The following is a 24,332-nucleotide window of genomic DNA, read 5'->3' on the forward strand; positions in this document are numbered from 1 at the left end:
ATCGGACAAAACCAGTGGGAACAATTGAATCCGATATATCTGAGGTTTACTGTATATCGTATCGTGAGCCTCGTATCATGATACATATCGTATCGCCAGATTCCTGCCAATACACACCCCTAGTGAGGTGTACTGATTCTGTATAGTATTACCCCTTGAGAAGATATCATCAAATCTTTGTGGCAATGTAGGGGATGTACTCACTTTTAAGAGATGATATCTATTATCCTGTGATAAGGAATATCATGCTAACTGTGCCTACCCTACTGTTTACTATATGTTAAAATGACTGACAAGGTCGTTACACGACAATGCTTGAGGTGACTTGGCGGAGGATTACGCAACGCATACAATGGATAAAACTGAAAGCTGCTCCGAAGCATGTGATTTAACGCCTCTCTCTCTTTCTGTCAAGTCTATCCGTTGACGTCCTAATGCATATCGTCCTCTCTGACAGCTACGACCTCGACCCCTCCTTGCGCATACGCACGCGGCCTCTCTCTCTCTTTATCTCCGCCTGGCACAAACAGTTTAATAATCGCAGGAGTGTGAAATTGAGGTTTTGAGGCTCGTTTAGCGCCACTCCGATGGTTGTCTCTCTGCACTGTCACTCACTGATATATAATACAGTCACGGGATAAGGCGCAAATGAGCTTGGCCACTCCCCCTGCTCAGGTCAGCACGTGTGCTCCATAATTAGAGTGGGGGGGTGATGTCAGCCAAGAGCTTAGATCCCCCCCCACTCCCCGCCCCCTTTCTCTCTTGCTCCATTATCCATGTGCAGCTGAAAAATGTTCACTCCGGGCCTCATCCCGCTTAATTGCATGGAAGGAATTATTGTAATTTGGGTGGATTAGTGGAAGAGCGGTTATCCTCTGATGGGAGAGTCAAATGAAGACTCTCACCTGTTCTATTGGCAGATTGTTGCGGTGCATGTCGTTTTTGTCTTATTTCTTAAACAGTCATTATCCTCGCTTTCATTAATCAGAACCAATTTCAACAATTTTGGCTTGCATTCTCTTTTGTGGAATTCACTTTGGAGTTATATTTTGAATAGAAACATCTGGAGGCTCTAATACTTTACTGATCTCTCCCTTCCATGACTTCAATGTGATTCATTATGAAATGTTTTTGTTTTAAATTAAATCTTTATTTATTATAATTTATTATGGGCTTGCTCAGTAATGCAAGCCCCATAGGCAGCTGTCTATCCTGACGCTAGCGGACTACAGCGGTATTTATTTTTTGGAACGTTTTGTGTAACCATGGCGACGCTATTCACCAAAACGTTCAAAAATGGGCCACTAGATTAGATACACCCTGTTCTATTTTTAGAACAGCCACGTTCCAGGGAAAACGAGAATTTACAGACTTTTCACAGCCTTATAGCTCAGCCATACGGCCATGATTTACGGCTCATTTTTTTAGATAAACTTCTCAACTCTCTCTGTGGCTAAATGCTAATTGCTAGCATGTTAGCATGTTTAGCATTTAAGCTAAGTTACTCATGTCTAAAGGCAAATACACACATGGCATGATGTAGGGAAGTTCTAGGACAACCTTGGCACTTTCTAAACTTGAGGCCCTCTTGCTAGGTGCTAGCATGATGACTGTTAGCATGTTAGCATTTAAGCTAATTTACTCATGTCTAAAGGCAAATACACACGTGGCATGATGTGGGGACACTGTGGGACTGCCCCAAACTTTTCGTGAGAGGCTGTCTTGCTAGGTGCTAGCTTGGTAGCCGTTAGCATGTTAGCATTTAAGCTAATTTACTAATGTCTAAATGCAAATAGACACATGGCATGATGTGGGGACACGATGGGACTGCATCTACCTTTTCGGTACTTGAGGCGTTCTTGCTAGGTGCTAGCATGGTAACCGTTTGCACAGCGGGCCTGAGGTTCAGAGCACAGGTGGCAAGCCCATCAAAATTTCCACGGGAATTTTCTAGTTTATTATATTATATTATAATTATTTATTATAATTAAATCTAAAATTAAATCTTTTTTTTTTATCTTTGCAACACTTTGAGCAAGTCATGCACGCTTTTATTTCATCACGTCTGGACTACTGTAATGCACTTTACTCTGGAATTAGCCAAAAGTCTCTCTCCTGCTTACAGTTAGTCCAGAACTCTGCGGCACGGCTTTTAACAGGAACCAAAAAGGGGGAGCAACATCACCCCAATTCTGGCTTCCCTACATTGGTTGCCTGTTCGCTTTAGGATTGATTTTAAGATTTTATTGTTTGTTTTTAAGGCGTTGAATAGGCTGGCACCCAAATACATCTCGGACCTCATTCAAATTTATTTATTATACTTTTATTGCTTTAATATTTTAATATCTATTTTACTATTTTATTTATTAAATGATCTTTTAGTTTTGGATTATTAGTTTTTATTTTTACTAGTCTGTGCAGCACTTTGGAAACTCTGTTTATAAAATGTGCTATATAAATAAAGTGGATTGGATTGGATTGTTTCTCCCCGAATCTTGCTGTGCGATATTACTCATTGCAGGCTCTTGGTTAAAAAGTCTTTGGACACAAAAAATGTTACGTTTTTACAGAGGAAGGTGCATGGCAAAGCGATACCGTTACATGCAGCTGCCACAATGATTTCCCAAAATTGGATACAGCAATAGGGAGTATGTGAATAAAAATTAAAAACAATTAGCGCCTAACACTCACAATTACGCCTCAACACCTCACAGTGCAAGAATGGAGCCGTAAGGACACGGAGCATGAAGTTGTTCATTGCTCTGTGTGCATCATATGAACAAATAAGTAAGTCTGATGATTATTTTGTGCGTTAAGAGGATTTAATCTTGAAGATTTTGTTTATATTGGTGTTCCAATCTCTGCACGTTGCACCTGTGAGAACCTGTCACTGTGAGTGGAGGTTCCCTTGAAAATTCGGCTTTATGGTTGGTTGGTTGTATTTTTGTACTTTATATACTGCGTTATCGTGATTGTTAAATGTTCCCCTTCAATTTGGCATTAAATTAATAAGCATATTTAAACCATAGCCATTGTGAGTGGACAAAAAAAGTGATGCTCAAATTCAACCCATTCAAACAGAATGATGGCAACATCAGACTGGAATAAAAGAGCCAGAATTAACAGAAAATTAACAAATTAATGATGTTAAATATTTCTAAATGATATACATGATGATTACTTATCTATTAATCAGCGCTCATGTGAAACTTTCATCAAAATGGCTTCTTATTGTGCGGGGACTGCTGGGGCGCTGGGCAGTAGGTTGGGTGCATTCAGGGGCTAGAAGGGGTCGGGGGTCAGGTGGGTTGGTGGTGTGCTACGGCAATGTCCTGGGGTTTTGCTGGGGTGTCCGATGTTCCCACTCTTCTTTTGTTGTTTTGTCTTATGTAAGATATTTTGTGATTATATGTGTGGAAAAAAAAATCACTTATTGAATTGGTAACTGCTCTGGATGTGGAGAAGGGGTAGAATTTAATAAGCTTTGCTTCTTCCTGCTCCTTTTCAGAAATGTGTCGTAATGAAGTGTTGTGTGTTGTGAGTGTGAATGTATTGTTCAACAAATCAAAAAAGTTCCTCCCATTTGGTGTGGAAGTGGTAGGTTTTTGGTCAATGTTACATAGTATGCATGTCTGAAATAAATTAAGAAGAGAAAATGTGAAATCAAAAGGTCAAATTTCTGACCCAGAATTAGTATGGAATTAATTCACTATTTAAAGTTAATTAAGATTAAAAAAAGCTTTATGTTGTTTTAAGTGTGCAGGAGTAAGGTCAAATGTCTCAAGGGGGTACATGACTGTAAAAAAATTAGGAAAATACTACACTACATGATATTTACGTTAGCATCTGCTTGGTTAGATCAGCGCGTGTATGTGAGTATTAATTTGTATTGCTTCGTGAGATGAAGTATAATGAGATTTGCTGAGCTTTCGTTGAACTTTTACTACGGTCAGGGACATTTGATTTGGGAGGTTCGACAGTATCAGGCATCAATTTATGTCATGATCATAGACCTAATCTTAGCAATGGTGTCTGTATGGAATCCAAAAATAGTCTCGTTTTCACTGCATTTTCTAAACCAGGACACTAATTACATGCTTTGCGCTTCCTTGCTGTAATTACTCATGACGCCTTCAGTGTCATACTTCTCCTTCCCCAGTATATTAATTATTTCTCTCTGTCTCTCTCTCTTTTTTTTTTTTTTTTTTTTTTTTTTTTTTTAATTCTAGCAAAACCTTATGTCACAGGCCATAAACGAAGTGAAAATAAAAACGAAGGTGAAAATGCAACGCTTTACTGCAAGTCAGTCGGGTATCCACACCCAACCTGGACATGGCGTAAATTGGATGGAACTTCCCCAACGGTAAGTTATGTTGATTTAAAGTTTTAAAAACAGGGTATATTTAACCGACTAATTAAGCAATTTAACGCTCCCAGGAAATCGATAACTCCACTGGACGCTTCTTCATCACCAGTAGAGACAACTACACCGAGCTGAACATCATAAACTTGGATATTAACACAGATCCTGGAAAGTATGAGTGCAATGCCACCAACGTCATTGGGACCATTGCTGAGAGCACGATCGTACGGGTGCGGAGCCATCTCGCACCGCTTTGGCCTTTCCTGGGCGTGCTTGCAGAAATTATAATCCTGGTAGTCATCATCGTTGTGTACGAGAAACGCAAGAGGCCGGATGACATTATTGATGGTAAGGAAATGCAAATTTATGAACTATAAGCTGGATTTGTTTTGAGGGTTATCCGAGGATAAAGTCGTACGATTTTTGTGTTTGCAATAAGAAATGGTACAGTATTATATTTACAAATTTACGAAAAATAACATCAAGAAAACATTTGCAGTGTTCCCTTGTTTATCGCGGAGAAATAGTTTAAATCCGCGATGTAGCCAACTGAATTTTTTTTTACATTAATTGTATATGTTTTAATGCTGCAAAACCACTCACCATACACTTAATACACTTTTCTCAGACAGGCATTAGCATCACTCGCATTAGCATCACTCGCAAAGTTCATATTTCGTTTGAATTTTGATGATACTAGGTTAGACAGAAAAAATTATCAAGTGACGTAATGCATATTTCACTCCTCTGACATTACCTCTTCATACTTGCGCTGTTTGGCTGTAGCGTTTTTGTATCCTAACATATTGTTCCCGTTGTTGTATTTTACTCCTTATCCTCTACGAACCAAAAATTGAGAGAAAATGATGCAATATACGGTGATATTGATATTTTGTCCATACCAATAGACCCCAGTATCTTGAGAAAAGGATGCAATATATGGTGATATTGATATCACTCGCAAAGTTCATATTTCGTTTGAATTTTGATGATCAATCTACTAGGTTAGACAGAAAAAATTATCAAGTGACGTAATGCATATTTCATTCCTCTGACAATACCTGCGCTGTTTGGCTGTAGCGTTTTTGTATCCTAACATATTGTTCCCGTTGTCGTATTTTACTCCTTATCCTCTATGAACCAAAAATTGAGAGAAAATGATGCAATATACGGTGATATTGATATTTTGTCCATACCAATAGACCCCAGTATCTTGTGGTCCAGCTGAAAGAACAGAAGAATGACATAGCTCAAGGCTAATTTTAGCTGCATACATACAAATATGACCTTTGCAGATTTACGTTAGGTAAACAACAGGAGCCCTAACCTTCTGGGGTGTCTTTGCCTTTGACGGACAGCAACGGTAACAATGTGTTCATAAATATACTGTACATATCAAGACGAGATATGTAACTGAATTGGTCACTATTCTTTCCCCCCTTCCCCTTCAAATGGCACCATAATCTAAATGGGCGGTAAGTGAGAGATTCTGCATGATCCTAGAGATTTTGTTGCATCAGTTGCATTGACGAGCCTACTGCCCATTGCCCCCTGTCCCAAACTAAATGTCAATAATGTTACCCTTTTTTTTTTGGCTATTTCTATATTACTTAAAGTGCATAATAGGTTAGGTGTTTCCAGCGGCGACAAGCAAACAAAAAAACATCTCTGTTTGTGCTTAGCATGACTCCCTTCGCAATAAATTTTAAGCCTTCTGTGTTACACCATCATGCAAGTGTGGGCAGACACACTGTAAACTGAAAGGTAAACAACGCCTGCGAACAAAACTTCATATTAGTACTCTCAGCCCTGCAGCAAAGAGCTTCAGGCAACTGTGAGGCAGGCTGAGACTCGAGATCATGTCTTATTCATCTGAATCTGATTTTTTTTTTTTTTTTTAAGAACAGTTTGGTACATTTCTGCATTTATTGAGATTTACTCCCACGTGTGCCAGCTGCCTCATGCTTGTGGTGGAGCCCAATTCCCAACAAGAACGTGACCCGTTGAAAATGTCCCTAAAGCCCCAAGGCCCCCCCCAGTCAAGAAAGGTTTACTTTAACCTTTACTAATGTGACTTTATCATCTCCCCAAAATTCACCAAACAACTGCCGCACTATTATACAAAAACACAACCGCGACAGCACCCTGCTGTCATTTTGGATTACAACGGGGCAACCAAACACTCTTAATACAGCCCAAACAAAAGCTTCAGGGTACATCTTGCTTTTGTTGATTTAAACCAAACAAAGAAGATTGACTCAGGGAAATGTGTCAGGAATATTAAATAGCTCGTTTTAATTCAGACTGGAGCTGTTCCGCTCTCTTACTGTGCTTACTTTACTGAAGTTGTCATCATTTCATGTGCCCCAAAATGAACAAGGAGTGGGTGATGTTTATACATAATTTACATAATGTACGCTATAATAACAGTGTGCTAAATACTGATACTGGCCGCAACATTCATGCATTTCTGCCGGCAGTGAGTCTTTGAAATACAGTGGAACCTCTGTTTTCCTTGTCGTTTGGTTTTTGGTAGCATTTTTACATTTTCCAGTGGTTAACTTAATGTTACACTTGTATGACAAAAGATGTGTGAGATGCATTTATGTGCATTATGCATATGCACCATTGCATTATGCATTTGTTGTTTAAGATAAAACGTGATTGACAGTTATGAATGAGGTTTGCACATTTGGAAGGGAGCTGTGGAAGGTTTCAGGACTTCCTTATATGGGCATGCCCAGGTACAAGCTGAGATGGACTAATTACAGAGGAGTGGGCGTGCCTGGAGTCAGGCCGTGGGTGGAATAAATTAAGACAGGCTGTTTTGGAAATTTCAAGGAAATACAGCCGGAATATGTGCAGATTCTGGAAGATCTAGAAAGCTTTCTGTGCTGGTTATTGCGTGTAGCTGCTCCATAGGAGTCCACGACTCAATACAAAGGGCTGCAAATGAGTATAATTGGTCCCCTTTAAGATACTGCAGATTTTTAAATTTGCAATATTTTCGATGGGAAATATCATTTTTAAATCGGAACAATTTGGCCTTGTCCGGTAACAGATTGTGTTCTTCCTTAGAGGTTCCACTGTGTTAAGATTGGAAAATATTTTCTATGACTTAATATGGATCAGATTACTTTGATTAGTGCTTATTTGACCGGGTCAGGTTGAAGTATAAAATATTGAAGTGTAATATATATTTACAAGTATAAAATATGTACATCCGGAATTTAAAGGGCTCAAGCCAAATCGGCGACTCTGTAACCAGGAAAAAGCCGAAAGAAACAAACAAAAACACTAACAAGGAATAATAACAACCACAATCAATGTCTTAAAAATAAAATCTCTGATCTATTTATAAGTAAAAGTACTTTCTTCTCCGTAGGAAATGAGTGGTTAACAACTATCAGTGATTCTTTTGGGACAAGCAACACGGGAAAAATGTCTTAATAAAACATTTGCGTGTATGTGCATTACATGTACATGTACAAGAGCACAAGTAAACTGTGTGCATGGCCTCCCGTTGGTTTCATCCACGGAAAAAAAATGAAGCGATTAAGGTGGATTATATTTGCCATGTTTATGTCATTCAAATCAGCAATGAGGACTCTCAGCTCACGAGGCACAGCCTCTCTAAAATCTCCTTTTAGCAATGTGGATTCCCGCCGGTTTTGGCCCCCCCATCTGCGTGCATTATGATTTCCTGTATTTCAACACTTGGTGCTCCACAGCCGAGGGCTCTGAGGCAGAGGCTGGCTTTTCTAACCCTGTGTTTCAAATCTAGTTGCTTACATTTCAGATTTCTGCTGTGTGATCATTTTGAAAAAAAAAAAATTATATTAGAAATTTTTATTATTTACATTTAAGCAAATGTGATCACGTTGTTGCAGTCATGTGGGTACACTCACACAGCAAAAATCTGGTATTCGTCATGTGCTTGCAGAGGCATTATAGCAAACACAGCTTGTGTGGCGTGCGCATAGGAGGTGTGAAAACAGTGGCATATGCAGACAGATGTCCTCCTGCAAATCGATCCCACTGCCATGGATCATGACTAACATACAGTGATATGAAAAAGTTTGGGTACCCCTAGTCTTTTTCAAGATTTCCCTCTATAATCACTCGTTGTTGGGATCGGCAATTTCAGTTAAATATATCATATAGCAGACAAACACACTGACGTATGAGAAGTGAATGAAGTTTATAGCAGGGGTCTCAAACTCAATTTACTTGGGGGCCACTGGAGCTTGGGTCTGGGTGAGACTGGTCCGCATCATCAAAAAAAAACAAAAACGCATTTATTAAAAACAAAAATATTTTAAAAACTTCGCTTTTTTCTACAAGAAAAGCTCTGATAAAACATTCCACTGTTCTCAAATATCTTACTTTTTATTTTTCTACACAAAATAAGATGAAAAATAAATAAACAAATCAAGAATAAAGAAAATCAATCAATCAGTAATAAATGAATAAATATAATAATAATAATAAAACGGCAAATAATAAAAACTTATAGTTATAATAATAAAAACCACATATAGTTGGTGGGTAGACAAATAATTTTTTTCAGATTAAAATGAACAAAGCATTATTAGAGCCCTGTAGACATGACAAAACACGACTATAGTCACATTTATACTCTTTTTAATTACAACATATTGCGCAACTGCAGGGTCTTGAGACACATGCTAACTCGCAAACTAGAGAGCTAGCGACCTAAACGATAGATAGCCTTCAAGTTATTTCCTTTAAACTTAAATAGCCAAAAACTTACCACTTCCACACATATAGGGAGGATAACTATTAACAGTTATTTAACCTTTAACATGAACATTAATCAAATGTAATAATTTTTTCCGGGTACATGATACCATACAGCATCCATATCAAACTTGCGCGGGCCGCACTAACATTAAATTTTCATATCAAGGCGGGGGCCTCAAACTAGTGTCCTGCGGGCCACATTTGGCCCGCGGGCCGCGTGTTTGACACCCCTGATTTAAAGGATTTATAAACATTGCACTTCTCATCTACCACTGTGTTCGTCTGCTATATGATATATTTAACTGAAATTGCTGATCCTAACAACGAGTGATTTATGAAAGGAAAATCTATAAAATTATCAGGGGTGCCCAAACTTTTTCATACCACCGTAACTTTCATACTCTGCTTCATATTAACGTCATGGAATGCCGCTAACGCTGCCGATCTATGATGCAACTGCATGGAAGATGGAAGATACTGTATATGATTACGACTGGCCGTTGACTTGGTGTTACATTTTCATCTGTATGCCAACCACTAAACACCTCGTCAAGGGCACCAAATGTAACCGATTCTTGTTGCCTTGTTTCCACTAAGCTGCACCGTTTAGTTGAGTTTGGTACTTGGCATGGGCATTTGACTAAAATATCCTAGATCCAAGGTTCCTAATCATTTCCCAGGGCATTTTGAGCCACTACAGCTCAGTACTAGCGACACTCACCTGTTCCTGTACTTTCCAACGTGATGTTAGAATGTTTTTCTTGTATTCAAAACATTATAAGTAGCTTTGTGCCGTTCAAAAAAAAGGTGCTGCGAGCAGGAATTACAATAATCAGTAACTGCAGAGATTCTAAGTGTGCTGCAGGGGAATCATACAACCACAATGATGCTGCGGGAAGCTCAATAAAGATCCGTATTTTGATGCCAAATCGGTCACAATATCTCATCTGTCGTGTATTCTATTTTTTTTTTTTTTTTGGCTATTTCAAAAAAATGACTGTGATATTGCTGGGTGTAATTAAAAGGCGGTTTCAAATGAGCCATCTGCAATCCTCCTACACGTATGCTCAATCTGAAAATGAGTAGTAACCCCCTGAGATTCATTTGGCGAATGAGTTCACATTAGATTTGCGGGTAGTTTAAAAGGGCCCATTGCAATGTTGTCAAACTCCACTATTCAAACAATATGTCACTGTTGGCCATTTTCTAATGCAATGTGTGCGGCGCTATTGCCTTCCAAGAAACCAATTTTTTTTTTTTTTAAATATATCCTTTACAATTGTGTCTGTTAATGTTTTTCAATTTGACACAGTTTGTGCACAGCTGACTTCTATGATGTCAGTGCTTATCACCAGAGCACGCCTGTGTCACACCACCATTCAAAGCAATCTGTTCTCTGCAAACGTTCCCGCTTGAAGGATTTTGTGGCCCATATTGAGGAACTCTGGAGTGTCTCGAAGGCTTTTTTTTTTAAAAAGCAAAATGGCCAAAGTGAAACCGAGTCAAACGCCCCCCAAAGTAAAATTAGCTGACTACAATACAAGCAATTCAATTAAACATCCATTACATTCAGAAACAGGCAAGCGGATGCTAACATAATAGACATAATAGTCATACAGTTTATACCTTTGTATATGACATACGTCTCCCTTATTGTGTTTTTCATCTCCTGCATGTCAAAGATGATGAACCAGTCGGACCAATGTAAGTCAACAGACCTCTACGTACATCATAAGTTATTTAACCTGCTTCATGTTTCTAAAGCTGTCTTTTCTTTCCTAGGAAAACAAACTCAACAAACAACCACAAAGACAAAAACGTCCGCCAAAGGAACATGAAATAAGCAATCGACTCAAGTAAGAGAAAGCATGTAGTGATTGGGAGGAGGGGGGGGCAAGTCTAAATATAGAACACATTGCGAGGATTATCCATGGCCTTGCCTTCTCTACATTTTCTCTTTGCAGATGAGATGGCTAAACAGCAAGTTTTGGGGCTACATCAAAGGTGGATGGAGCTGCAGGCTATTTTGGGAATAACAATAAAGCATATCTCGTCTCATTTTATGAGAAACAATATCAGCATAACACTGGCAACAGAGAAGGAATTGGAACGGCGGTCTTAAATAAGCATGCCTTGTCGCGTGGAGATGTCAGGATGACGAATAGTGACTATGAATCGCCGCCCAAGAGGTGTACACATTTTTTTGATGTGATGTTGATGTCTCCTTTATTGATTTAAATCACGGGTCTCAAGCGAGCTGATCCCCTTTTGTATTACATATCATGTAAATGCATGCAAAATAATTACGCAATAGGATACTCAGAATAGACATCTTCTGTTGTTATCCCTCGTGTGGCTTTTTGTTTTGCATCCCAAAAGATTTTTTTTTATAGTCATCCTTATATAAATATAAATATATATATATATATATATACAGTATATAATGTCTTCTTTTGTTCCCCTCTTGAACATTTGTACAGCATATCATGGTCATTTAATGTTTGATTTTGTGACGCAACGTCCACTTTTAATAGAACTTTTGTTGTGAAGCAAGGGCTTCATTGACAGGCAGTATTTAAAGCTAATGAGAGTGAATACAGAAAATGATTCATGTGTGTTTAACTAACTAAATATTGATGGTATGTGTATTACTTTGAATTTCTTTTGAGAGTAACTTAGAGTGTCTTGTATATGTTGCAGTATGAGTGTTCAAATGATAGGAAATCTGTAAAAAAAAAAAAAAAAAAAAAGAATATTTTTTTTAATATTTCCTAATTTTATTGATTATTTTTTATTTTCTTCGACTATATAGCATGGCTATAATCCTATGCAAAATGTATTCTTGAATAGATAAGTGGAGGGCAGTTTGTTTTAATCAGTCAAGCTTTAATATTGTGGGATCCCTTGGAAGCTGGCATAGCAAAATTAACTGCTGTAGCTGCATGACTCCTACTTTCAATACAAATGTACTGATGTGTGCTGCGGTGGGAATGGACCTGCAGTAACATGGGGAGCAGCGGGACCAGAGTATATAGCCACGATCAAAACATGAGTAAGACCAATATTTTTTTTTCTGAATAAAAATTTGAAAAAAATTAACCAAACTGGGTTTTTTAGGGGGGTGGGGTGGTTAAATTTGTGTGGATTTAACGCCATTTGAAATCTCCGAAGCCCACGACCACGATCCAGTCAACTTTGGCAGCACGTCAACCTAACGCCTACGTAGCAAACAGCGTGGAAAAAAACAAACACAAAAGAACAGCGCTGACTTGACCTCTCTCTCTCAGCCTTCACTTGTCGAGCTGATTCACTCTTGAAGTATTTTCCTCAGCTCACCCTCGACCTGCTCCACCAAAGCGTGGAAGCTGGGATCCAGCAGACAAACGCGCAGCAGGGCCTCCAGATCGCCGTGTTCCCAGGAGCCTTGACGGTAGAGTTGAGGCAGCGTCAGAGGGGTCTCTCCCAGGAGGTTCTGTGGAGGGTCCAACAGATAGCTTTAAGCAACACACATGTAACAGTAACAGTAAGAAATCTATTGATGACTATAACCCTGACCAAAACATCACAATATATCATAGCTATTCTATCTGTGCACATATGACCCCCAGTGGCTGTGAGCAGCACAGGCGACAACATTAAGCAATCTATTAGAACACTTTTCTGTTAAATTATACAGTGCATAAATATGAAGGTGAATCTCAGAATAGAATACAATATATTGCACGATTTATAAAAGACAAAGCACCCTGCAGTTACCCGGGTAAGACGCTGAACTGACAGCGATCCTTCACGAACAACCTCAGGTTCACCTCCAGCCGCCTCACCCTGCAGACATGCAGACACAGTAGAAGGAGGGGAGGAAAAGAAAAAATAAAAAAAAAGATTTGACAAGACGCAGCAGGAAACACAGATTCAAGAGTCTAATCAATTGGCTTCATTACTAATTGAAAAATATCCCGCCCCCCTTCAAAGCCCTTTTATCTTCTACTGTGAACTCCTTTAGTGTGTCTGTTTGTTAAAAGGTCATATTCCACCCTGTTGGCACAATCCACACCACTTCCTTCTCATCCGCTTACAAACAAGCCACTACAATCCTTTAAATACACCCGTAAAACTGTGAGTACAAAATAATCAGTTCATATTTAGACAAGTTTTAGAGTAGATACATTTGTCATCATGTTCTGTCTTTTTGGTTTGTGATACATATTCAATTAAGACAATTGTCAAAACGTAAATAACATTCCGCAACTACAATCAGTATTAATCATGATGTACAATTTTCCATAAAATCCCAGTTTTAAAACATATTTCATCTACATAGAGGTAGTGTATATGCTGGACTGCATCATAATGTAGGCGCACAAGCTGCTTGTGTGTGGCAGCAATGTGACCTCTAAATATGAGTATTTGTAAATAGCACCATCTAGTGTCTGCTCCACGAAGCTGACCTAGTTGAGACTGATAAAAAAAAAATTGGTCCCACAGGACATCTACTATATTTAATACAAACTATATGTAAATATATAAATTGCCTTCGGTGTTGTCCTTTTTTAATTCATAACAGGTTGTAAATGACTACATAAAATCTATCAAAAGCAAACAGTCATTGTTAGATGTTGTTGCCATAAGTACTTTGTATAAACAGATTTTTTTTACATTTATGAAAATAAATATTTACTGAATGGAAAAATGGGCCACCTGTGTCACTGGTGCAGGGTCGTCCACAGGGGGCTGATTATTTGGCAACAGGACGTCGTCTTGAGTGCCGACGGGCACATGCTCTCTGAGTTTTTCTGCAGCACTCGAGCACTCTTTGATGGCCTCCGTCTTGTTACGTCCATCAAACTGCATCCTGATCAGGCGGCTCGCTCCCTGAGGACACATCTCTCAGCTGTCACTCTAAATCACTTTTTTATTTTGAAATCAGCATCTCATTAAGGGTAAAAAAAAAAAACAAGGTGGCTGTTTTTTTTTTCTTCCTTTGAGAACACAAGAGCAGAAAACACATTTAATGATCATGACACTTTTTTTTAAAAAATGGCCACAAAAGCGCACCTCACCTTTATTGTATGGCGAATCATCAAGTTGTCGGATTTCTGAAGGACTTTGAGAAAGTCGCTGGCACCATTCAAAGGAATTGTCTCCTACAATTTAAAATACATATACAAAAGTATAACTGACAGAAAATGCATGCCAGAAACAGTGAACTGTCAATGTCCATGCAGACCTGCCAACATGTACAAATTTATAGTACTCAACATGCAATTTGACTTCTACGCTCCCCATTTGTTGCATTTTCCTGGTTTCAGTTCCAAGTTCAGTTTTTTCAGTACAGACACATCAGTTTCTGTAGTATTTGAAACCGGGGGTGTGAAAAAATTTTGGCGGGGGCACGACTGCTCTGTAGTATTAGCAGCCACTGTGGTGTTGGAACATTTAAAATACAGTAGAACCTCAGTTAGCAACCGCCCCAGTTAGCATGTTTTTTTGGTTAAGGTTGAAAATGTACGGCACAATTTCGCCTCAGTTTGCACACATTCTCTGGTTAGCGTACAATGCGGAGCATGTTTTCTGTTATTAATACACAAGCATGAGTCCATCAGTTTCAGAAAACATCCGCAACTCGCAAACCAGAGAGCTAGCGACCTAAACGGTAGCCTTCAAGTTATTTCCTTTAAACTTAAATAGCTAAAAACTTACCACTTCCACACGGATAGGGAGGATAACTATTAACAGTTATTTAACCTTTAACATGAACATTAATCAAACTTAATAATTTTTTCTGGGTACATGATACCATACAGCATCCATATCAAACTTGCGCGGGCCACACTAACATTAAACTTTCATATCAAGGCGAGGGCCTCAAACTAGTGTCCTGCGGGCCACATTTGGCCCGCTGGCCGCGTGTTTGAGACCCCTGGCTCAGCCCAATTGGTTTGCTTTATTTATTTTAATTTAAATAGGTTACAGTTTGAAATAGTATACTGTTTGGTTTATGAAGGCTGTGTCTTAAATGCCAGACTAAATTTGTAAGTCTGCCTTTATAAGACTGTCATGATTTCATTCTGCTGACGAGACGTCCAAGTCAGGTCCTCTAAGACCTTCACTAACTATTCTCTCAAATACAGCAAATTCCAGTCTACATCAGGTTTTTTTTCTAGCTATGACCGCCTTATCGTGTGTGGCCTGCAGGTCTAAGCTCCCTGCTCCTGGAAGTTTCCCTGAGCGTTCACAGTACCAATCTATAATAGACTGGTCTATCATCCTGGTTGAAAAAGCTCTCTACGTCTGACCTGAATATCAGGCTGACTGGTGCGCCAAGCATATCTGTGTCTGCTGACAGAACTCAAAGAAACAAGACATAAAGACTTATTTACTTCATTTCTGGAGTCTGCTAGGTAATAAGCTTAAAGGTTTGATGTCTAAACACAAAGGTCAGCGATCTTACCGCTCCATGTTGTACCATTTTTACATGCGTCTCAGAGGTAGTGTGTTGGACGTGTGTTTTAAATAATATACTGTATGCATTCACATTCATGGGTGTTTATTATCTGTATAATCTGCAATAGCCATATTATAGTCATTTATATCCCTGTATATATCCACACTGTATCATAGTCACTTCATTGCACTACTGTACATATTACTGTTATTATATCTAGTCATTCATACTGTGCATACTGTTTATAATCTGTATAATCTGCAATAGCCATATTATAATCATTTATATCCCTGTATATATCCGCACTATATCACAGTCAGCCTGTTATAGTTTGTATATAGATCTGTCCATTTACAGATCTATTCTATTTCTACATTTACTTACTAATAAGGTATTTATAAATTTGCACTTCTGGTTGGATGCTAACTGCATTTTGTTGCCCTGTACCAGTGACATGAGCAATAACAATAAAGTTGAATCTAATCTATTATCACATACTACAGTATTAATTGGCCCTGTACCCTAGAAACCGCCCATGAATGATACGGGAAAAGGCCGAAATGATACTGTGTCAAAGCCCAGGGCGGTGATACTGATAAAAAATAGAGTTTAACCATGTCCAGTATCAGCCCCCGTAGCTGTCCACTCAGAGCGCGCTGCTCTGGTATCGTGCCCGTGAAACAACCAATCAGAGAACAGCACACGAGCGTGAACACACAGCGTTTGTTTTGTTGCCGTCGGTGCTCTGTCAACATGTCAGCGGTTGACACTCCCGGCGAAAGACAAATAGGGAAAATAGCAAACGGAATATTAGAAATGGAACGTTTTATCACCATTAATGAGGAGGACACTCTTGAAATGATCGAAAAAACAAAAAATGCAAATACAAGTCGGAAAACCAAGGGCGACCTCAAGCTTTTTTCTGAATGGCTCATCAACTGCAAGAACAAACAAAGACTGGTAGAAAGTATTCCCCGGCCTGAGTTAGACAAATACGTGTCTATGTTTATTTTATCAATCAGAAAAGAAAATGGGGATGAATACGAGCCTGATTCTCTCAAATCAAAATTCAACTCTCTGGCACGTTACATGATGGAAAAACGAAACCTAAACTTCCATGAAGGCGAACATGGTCGAAATGGTCTTTTCAAATAGTACGTGATAATAAGCTCGTGATTAAATAGTATGTGATAATAAGATCATCACATGGTTTGTCTGGTATCAGGCCCGGTATCATGCCCCCCGCGTGCCAGTATCAGCCCTCGACCTGATAACCTATAAATATCACATACAACAACATAGCATTAAGGAGTGGCACAGGAGGACACAAATGTTAGCAACACTAGCATAGCTACGGGAGCTTCAGTGTTAACATTACATCACATTTTAAAGAACAATATCATGCTAGGTTAAGCCTATTAACAGAATAAAAACAAAATAATCAAACATATAGCTCCCGTATGTGCAGCTGAGTAATGAATGTTGTCGTTTCCAAGACATGTAACAAAGCCTGTTTCCCCCCGCAACCCCCCCAATTTCTTTTCTACAAAGCTGTCCTCCATGAAATGATACATGTATAGAGATGTGGTGTCTTCATGAAAACCGGGAACTTCAAAGACAGACAATGTGAGCGCCTTTTCTTTCAAGATAAGCTCCTCATATTTGGTGCTCATAACCAGGCTGTAATGGTGGTTTGACATCCGTACCACCATAGTAAATGGTGGCGGCGCCATACATGGCCACGATATGATATATTATTCCATATAGTCTGATTACACAGATATCATTGCTTGTTTTTTCTATAATGTAGTTGTACACATTTCCCCCAACCGGGTTTGTCATTTAGAAAGCAGCATTACTAATTAATTGAAACGATATTAAATACTGCAACCTATAATATAGGCAAGCTACAGTATAATAACAAGTGTGACACACTATAAATTGCCAGCATCACAAGCATGACATTCGCAGATGCAACCTTAAATGATTCCAGGCATAATAATTTATTTTCTGAATTACATAGCAGCAAGTGGAGGTATATGGCAAGTAGTTTCATGGATGAACACATTCCACAGTGCAATGTGCGCATGCGGAACATCAGAATTAATTGCTGCATGATCTGCTGCACCCATTTTAATCTGGTGATTTTCGACATATTCATGAGACCGAGATTAGCGTCCAAGAAAAAGTGATGAGCGGCCTAAAACTTCTCCCCCCCATCCTTTTCCTATGAGTGGAATCTGCCTCATCACTGCTAACTGGCTTTGGGAGACGTCCCTCAAGGCGCAGCAGGGGTTTAAGACGTGTCTCTTTTGTCCCTCCTGACACCGCGGCAATCTTAAAACAATTAAACAAACCAAACAAACAAAACCCGTGTGGGATTAGTACCTTGTTAGGCTCTCTAAAACGTGTTGTCAAATGGCGATGGTGTGATAAACAAGTAGTCTGAGGAAGACGATTGATTTGCACAAGGTCAGCAACACACCATGAAACAAATGCACTAAATATGCTAGTTAGTAATGATGGCTTATTTGGATATTACCAATAAACCATTTACAACTGGTAGGGTGACAATAACTTGGGGTCTTTTGATGGTTTGGTACAAATACTTGTCAACCATGAAAATATACATTCACTAGAAATAATACAATTATTTTAAAAAATATTTGGAAGGGAATGTTTCCGTTGTTTTATTTGTATTTATTTTTATTTATTTGTATTTATTTTTATTTATTTTTATTCATTTTTATGTTGTTGTTTTTTTTATGAATTTACAAGGTGCTATCTTATTTTTTTTTATTTCCTCTTTTCATAACTTGAATTGCTTTTTCTAACATCTGGAAATAAGAGCATTTAAAAAGGATGTAGATATTTTCATGAATACACAATTAGTGATGTGCTATACCACTGATTTTGTTTTGTTTCAATTTAAAAAGTAGCATACTTAAAATCATAGTATGAAGAATGCAATATATTTAATTAATTCATGAATTAAATGAGAGAAAAAAGGATTTTTGTGATAAAATACATTTCAAGCATAACTTTCCCTTTGACACTAATTTAGTTCTATTTAGGCAAAATGTTTAAACAATGATGCCACAACATAAAACACACACAAAAAAATGTAAACAAATATAAACACAATGAACTACTTACAATTTACACATGTGTGTGTGCATGCGTTTTTGCACGTGTGCATTTGTAAAAATTTCCCTTCAATGCGTAACCTTGTAAGATACCTTTTCACTTCCTGGTTTCTAGTCTAAAAAAAAAATCTAAAAAATGTCTTTGGTAGGAAATTAGTTAATTTAAAAGTATTTATTTAAAGTGTGTTGAAAAAGTGGGATCATTTACGATATAGTCAAGCTCATATACAAACAATAAAAATAAATATATATATAGGGCAAAACCATTAAAAATGAATACAAAATACTGTAATGGCAACTTTATTCATATTTACAATCGGTCATTGTTTCAACAGACAAACATTATCTCAAATGACTGAAGTAACAACACAATACAAATGCAAATAATACGTTTCTCCTTACCAAGCACTCTTGTCCCTGCAAGACCATCAAGTATCCGTAGTCCACAATTGTGAGAATAATTTCTGGTTCGTTTTTCTTCGCTTCAAATGTCTGGGAGGTGGAGGGGAGAAAGGATAATCAGCAACAACAAGTAGCTCACTAAGCGATCCATAAACAAGGTAACACTGTGTTGCTGTGTGTTTTGCTTTTTCTTTGGCTTTTTTGCATCTGTTCCAGCCTCAGTGCTTGGCATCATAAAATATGTATTAGCATTACAGGTGATGTTTAAAGCAACATGCGGACACACAAGAGTAACTGAAGGACAGCAACATTCTCTGATCATGTTTATGTATGGCATGAGCCATTGTGTTTTCAGCTGCATGCCAACTATGTTAGCATATGTTTGGTATAACTTTTGTGTCGTGCCTGGTGTCATCTTCGATCAGGACCTCTTCTTTAGTTAGAAAACTTTAAAGACCCTTCATTTAGTCCAAAATACTGACAATAATGCACAATTCTTATTCGGAACCAGAAGAGCTCAAACGTCACCTGTATTAGCCTTAATGCTCAATGTTTACCTCACAAATTTAGAATTGAGTTAAAAATTCTCCTTCTTACATATCTTAAAAGCTCCCTATAAACCCAGGAGAATACTTGTTAATGTACTCTTAATATACTCAGTGATATAATTTACATGGAACAAGTAAAGTACATCAGCCTAGCAAAATAATAAATGTTATGCTAGCGAGTTAGCAATGAAGTTAGAAAAAAACATTCAACATTTGTGTATTTTACGTCATAAGTATGCCCCCGTATGACGTTACAAGCGGCACACCAGCTTATTAAACATAAATCGAACTTAAAATACAATAAAGTAAAACACGCACAACGACGCACTTATGCTAACTAATGCTAGGCTAATGCTAGGTCTTTAATTGCATGTTTAAGTGGTGGTGAACAGATAGTTTACCTTCCAGGGTTCCCTCTTGCTGGTCTCACCCGTGCCTGGAATAAAGCGCCCATAACGTTTCAACCTCCATTTCACGCTGGTGGCCATTTCTAATCAATTATTATTATTATAAAATTAAGATTACTTTTGTCCCACGCTGGGAAAAAAGACAGGAGTTGCTCACTGCGCATGACAGTTTGTCTGTGCGCAGTGTTGCCAGATGGGAAATACAATTTGTTCCCAGAATCTTAAAATTATTGTATTTTATGAGGAATTATCGCACATACCCGATTCCACCTATCTAGGAACAATCTGCTACATCAAAGCATGACCACAGCCTGTGTATAGTATACTTTAAAATGCGCTTTTACATTTAGATAAACTAATAGAAGTGTTGGAGGGGACTCGCCACTGGCAGAACAGCACCCCCACCTGGCTGGAAAGAATCACGTGAGACGTGCACATCATTATAGAAAGGGTAGGTCAACAACATATGCACTTGATGAAATCAGTAATGAAGCAGAGAAAGCTGTCAGCAGTAAACAAAGAATGGTAATAGTTATTTTTTTACATACAGAAAACATATGTGGCGAGAAGGACTGCTTATTAAACTAGAATTGGTGGTTAGTGGGGGAACGCTGTGGGTCTAAGGCAGGGGTCTCAAACTCAATTTACTTGGGGGCCACTGGAGCTCGGGTCTGGGTGAGACTGGGCCGCATCAGGTTTTCCAAAAAAAAAAAAACCCCAAAAATGTATTTATTAAAAAGAATTTTTTTTTTTTATTTTCTACAAGAAAAGCTCTGATAAAACATTCCACTGTTCTCAAATATCTTCCTTTTTTATTTTTCTACACAAAATAAGATGAAAAATAAATAAACAAATCAAGAATAAAGAAAGAAAATCAATCAATCAGTAATAAATAAATATATATAATAATAATAATAATAAAACAGCAAATAATAAAAAAAACTTAAGAAACCACATATAGTTGGTGGGTAGACAAATTATTTTTTTCAGATTAAAATTAACAAAGCATTATTAGAGCCCCGTAGACATGACAAAACACGACTATAGTCACATTTATACTCTTTTTATTTACAACATATCGCGCAGGGTCTTGAGACACATGCTAACTCGCATACTAGAGAGCATATAGCGACCTAAACGGTAGCCTCCAAGTTATTTCCTTTAAACTTAAATAGCCAAAAACTTACCACTTCCACACGGATAGGGAGGATAACTATTAACAGTTATTTAACCTTTAACATGAACATTAATCAAACATAATAATTTTTTCTGGGTACATGATACCATACAGCATCCATATAAAACTTGCGTGGGGCCGCACTAACATTAAACTTTCATATCAAGGCGGGGGCCTCGAACTAGTGTCCTGCGGGCCACATTTGGCCCGCAGGCCGCGTGTTTGAGACCACTGGTCTAAGGTTTCCTGTCAAATCGAACATTTATAGTAAAAGTTGGAGATGACGTCTCAGGGGTGTACGGCATCTTAAATGGAATTCCACAAGGCAACGCCATTAGCCCATTGTTATTCAATACCGTGATTAATGACATCTTTGTGAATGTTGGCAAGAGATGCTGCATCATCTCAGTATGCTGATAATGGGGGCATATGGAAGCAACTGATAAATGCCAGGCGTGTTGTCAGGTCCATATAGGGCGAACAATGGTCATATATGAATGAGGTTTGTTTTTTTTTAAATGTCCATAAAACATGTTACATGATTACCACAAAGATATGGAAAATATGTGCAAAGTGCAATAAGGTGCTGAACCTTATGAGGTCAGCCTCAAGCTAAACAGTGACTGTTGGGCATATATAGGGCCTTAATTAGGTCATATATGGACTATGGGTGTTTTGTACAGTATATGGAACTGTGTCTAATACTACTCTGGAGAAAATACACAAAGCCATAAGGATTACTATTGTGGCAGTTAAAACTAGTTCTACAAATGCATTGTTAATTGAAGCTGGAGAGTTTCCTTTAAGTTTAAATGAAGGCGAATTACATCATCTCTTGTGTACTATATATATACTATAGTACTGCTGTAGCGTGGGGAGAAGTTCCTCTATGGATTCTACCAAATGTAGACTCTGAATTAATATGCCCATTGCTAAAATTTCACATGCAGTGTCAAGTTTGTGACTAGTGTTTGTTTGCAGATCTTATCTGAATTTCCATCTACTTTACATTTTTGGAGCATTCCGAGTTGATCATATCCGGAGTCACCTGTGGAGAGGAGCAAAGAGGGCATCTCAACATACGCAGTATCTCATAATTCCCTTCACATAACAGTGTATCTTCTCAAACGGCAATACTATAGAAGATAGTGTTTATGTTGTATATCAGTATGCATTTACTTTCCATTCTGTAAAAAGGTGCCACTATTTTTGGCAACCGGTGAATTCTTTCATACAATATATTCAAACATCTACATTTATTTAGCAGCTACTGCATGAAGGTATTGTATCCCCTGCATGCATGCATGCACGCATGAATTCACTGCATCTCATATGGATATTTCTTATTTTGTTTTGAGAAAAGATTTGCAGAAATAGAATACCGAAAACACTGTGTCCCACTTTCCCCTTTGGGCATTGTGAATATTCAGCTTCCTGTTGGTGAAGAACCACGACATTCACATTCCCGAGAAATGAATATTTGACCTACATGGAAGAGTTTTACATGCACTGGAAAGGAAACAGCAAATAAGAGAAAATTAAAAAAAAAATGAAAGAGTGTACAGTGCACATACTTAGCATAAGCACAAAGATGGTTATGGTAAAAATGAATATTACCGATTTGGGTTGGTTCTTAATTCTTGACATTTTAATATGTTTTGCATTTTTTTTGTTTTTTTTTCCCTGATTCCATGACATAATTCTTCCACAATCCATTGGGATATATTTTGCAGCCATGATCACTAAGAAAAGCAGAGACTTGTGGAGTAACTGTGAGTAAACAAAGCTGGGGTCAATGACTTCCTGTTTTGGTTTCCATGCTAACAGTAACAGGCTGCTCAAAAGGGACATTTTGTGATAAATATATCACAAACAGTCAGATTCAGGCAGTGTATTAATAACAAGACGTGCAACATATTTTATGATAACAAAATGTACGCAAACTAATGCTAAATCTTTGAAAATTTTTGACGTACTCCCAAAAAATACACTAACCAGGACATGTATGTATGTAAACCGAGGCAAACTTTTTGCAGCCGTTTATGATGTTCCACTATACAGCTGTCCTTTGTCACATGCAATTTTAATTTCTTGACTTCATATTCTGAACCCCCGACATCACTTCCTGTCCTCCACCCATTCTGCTCCACTACATATACTATATTATTCATTCATTCATTTTCTACCGCTTATCCTTATGAGAGTCGTGGGGGTGCTGGAGCCTATCCCAGCTGTCCACCCTGGACTGGTCGCCAGCCAATCACAGGGCACATATAGACAAACAACCATTCACACTCACATTCATACCTATGGACAATTTGGAGTCGCCAATTAACCTAGCATGTTTTTGGAATGTGGGAGGAAACCGGAGTGCCCGGAGAAAACCCACGCATGCACGGGGAGAACATGCAAACTCCACACAGAGATGCCCGAGGGTGGAATTAAACTTGGGTCTCCGAGCTGTGAGGCCTGCGCACTAACCACTCGTCCACCGTGCAGCCTATACTATATTATTCATTCATTCATTCATTTTCTACCGGTTATCCTCACGAGGGTCGCGGGGAGAACCCACCCAATAAAGAGTCATGAGAGGCAGCACCAGGTGCTATGGTGAGTATGCTATTCTTCTTATTACACTTGTGTGAGTTGACCATAATATGCATGTACATTAAATGTTATAAAATTAAGACAGGAACAGATGATATCCAATTTTATCATTTCCTAAATCCTAATTATGAACAAATTGGAGTTCTGTCTTTGTGTTTTGCTGTACTTCAGGGGTCTCAAACTCAATTTACCTGGGGGCCACCGGAGCTAGCATCAGGTTTTCAAATTTTTTTATTATTTATTAAAAACTGGAAAAATAAATCAATAAAAAAACTATCTTCAATGCTATACCCTACACTTTTTCAGTACTTTGGTTCCGGTTTTCCACACCAAAATATCTGATAAAACATTCCACTGTTCTCAAATATCTTAATTTTTATTTTTCTATACACAAAATAAGATTAAAAAAATAAATAAACAAATTAAGAATAAAGACAATAAATCAATCAATCAGTAATAAATAAGTAAAATAA

At 38.1% G+C, this 24,332-nt stretch overlaps 2 protein-coding genes across 3 annotated transcripts in view; one reads left to right on the forward strand and one right to left on the reverse strand.

Moving 5' to 3' along the window:
* LOC131139219 (neuroplastin-like) overlaps window positions 1-15,913 on the forward strand; it is a 45,203-nt gene extending 29,290 nt beyond the window's left edge. The window contains exons 5-9 of one of the 2 annotated variants that reach the window (XM_058088592.1): window positions 4,230-4,363; window positions 4,438-4,711; window positions 10,810-10,831; window positions 10,910-10,983; window positions 11,092-15,913. In XM_058088592.1, the coding sequence (XP_057944575.1) occupies window positions 4,230-4,363; window positions 4,438-4,711; window positions 10,810-10,831; window positions 10,910-10,970 (491 nt within the window). In that variant the 3' untranslated portion in view covers window positions 10,971-10,983; window positions 11,092-15,913. Of the gene's footprint in view, window positions 1-4,229; window positions 4,364-4,437; window positions 4,712-5,843; window positions 6,262-10,809; window positions 10,832-10,909; window positions 10,984-11,091 lie in introns of those variants that run through there. The other variant, XM_058088593.1, reaches the window with a different exon arrangement.
* Window positions 10,675-20,275, reverse strand: rec114 (REC114 meiotic recombination protein). Its single transcript, XM_058088596.1, has 6 exons — window positions 20,070-20,275; window positions 19,121-19,210; window positions 14,188-14,271; window positions 13,826-13,999; window positions 12,884-12,952; window positions 10,675-12,599 (listed from the first exon to the last, which is right to left on the reverse strand). Exons 1-6 carry the CDS (start codon window positions 20,154-20,156, stop codon window positions 12,435-12,437), a joined length of 669 nt encoding a protein of 222 aa, XP_057944579.1. The 5' UTR covers window positions 20,157-20,275; the 3' UTR covers window positions 10,675-12,434.
* Window positions 20,276-24,332: the final 4,057 nt, after the last annotated feature.

This window comes from Doryrhamphus excisus, chromosome 12 (genome assembly GCF_030265055.1).
Source record: "Doryrhamphus excisus isolate RoL2022-K1 chromosome 12, RoL_Dexc_1.0, whole genome shotgun sequence".
Classification (NCBI taxonomy): domain Eukaryota; kingdom Metazoa; phylum Chordata; class Actinopteri; order Syngnathiformes; family Syngnathidae; genus Doryrhamphus; species Doryrhamphus excisus.

What these genes read in the sequence shown, in the direction of transcription:
- rec114 (XM_058088596.1), bottom strand. Translation starts at nt 20,156, where the DNA reads ATGGCCACCAGCGTGAAATGGAGGTTGAAACGTTATGGGCGCTTTATT. An exon ending in GCAAGAGGGAACCCTGGAAG is followed by an intron (nt 19,211 to 20,069) that starts GTAAACTATCTG and finishes TCCACCTCCCAG; the next exon opens with ACATTTGAAGCGAAGAAAAA. An exon ending in ACCCTGCACCAGTGACACAG is followed by an intron (nt 12,953 to 13,825) that starts GTGGCCCATTTT and finishes GCATGTCTGCAG; the next exon opens with GGTGAGGCGGCTGGAGGTGA.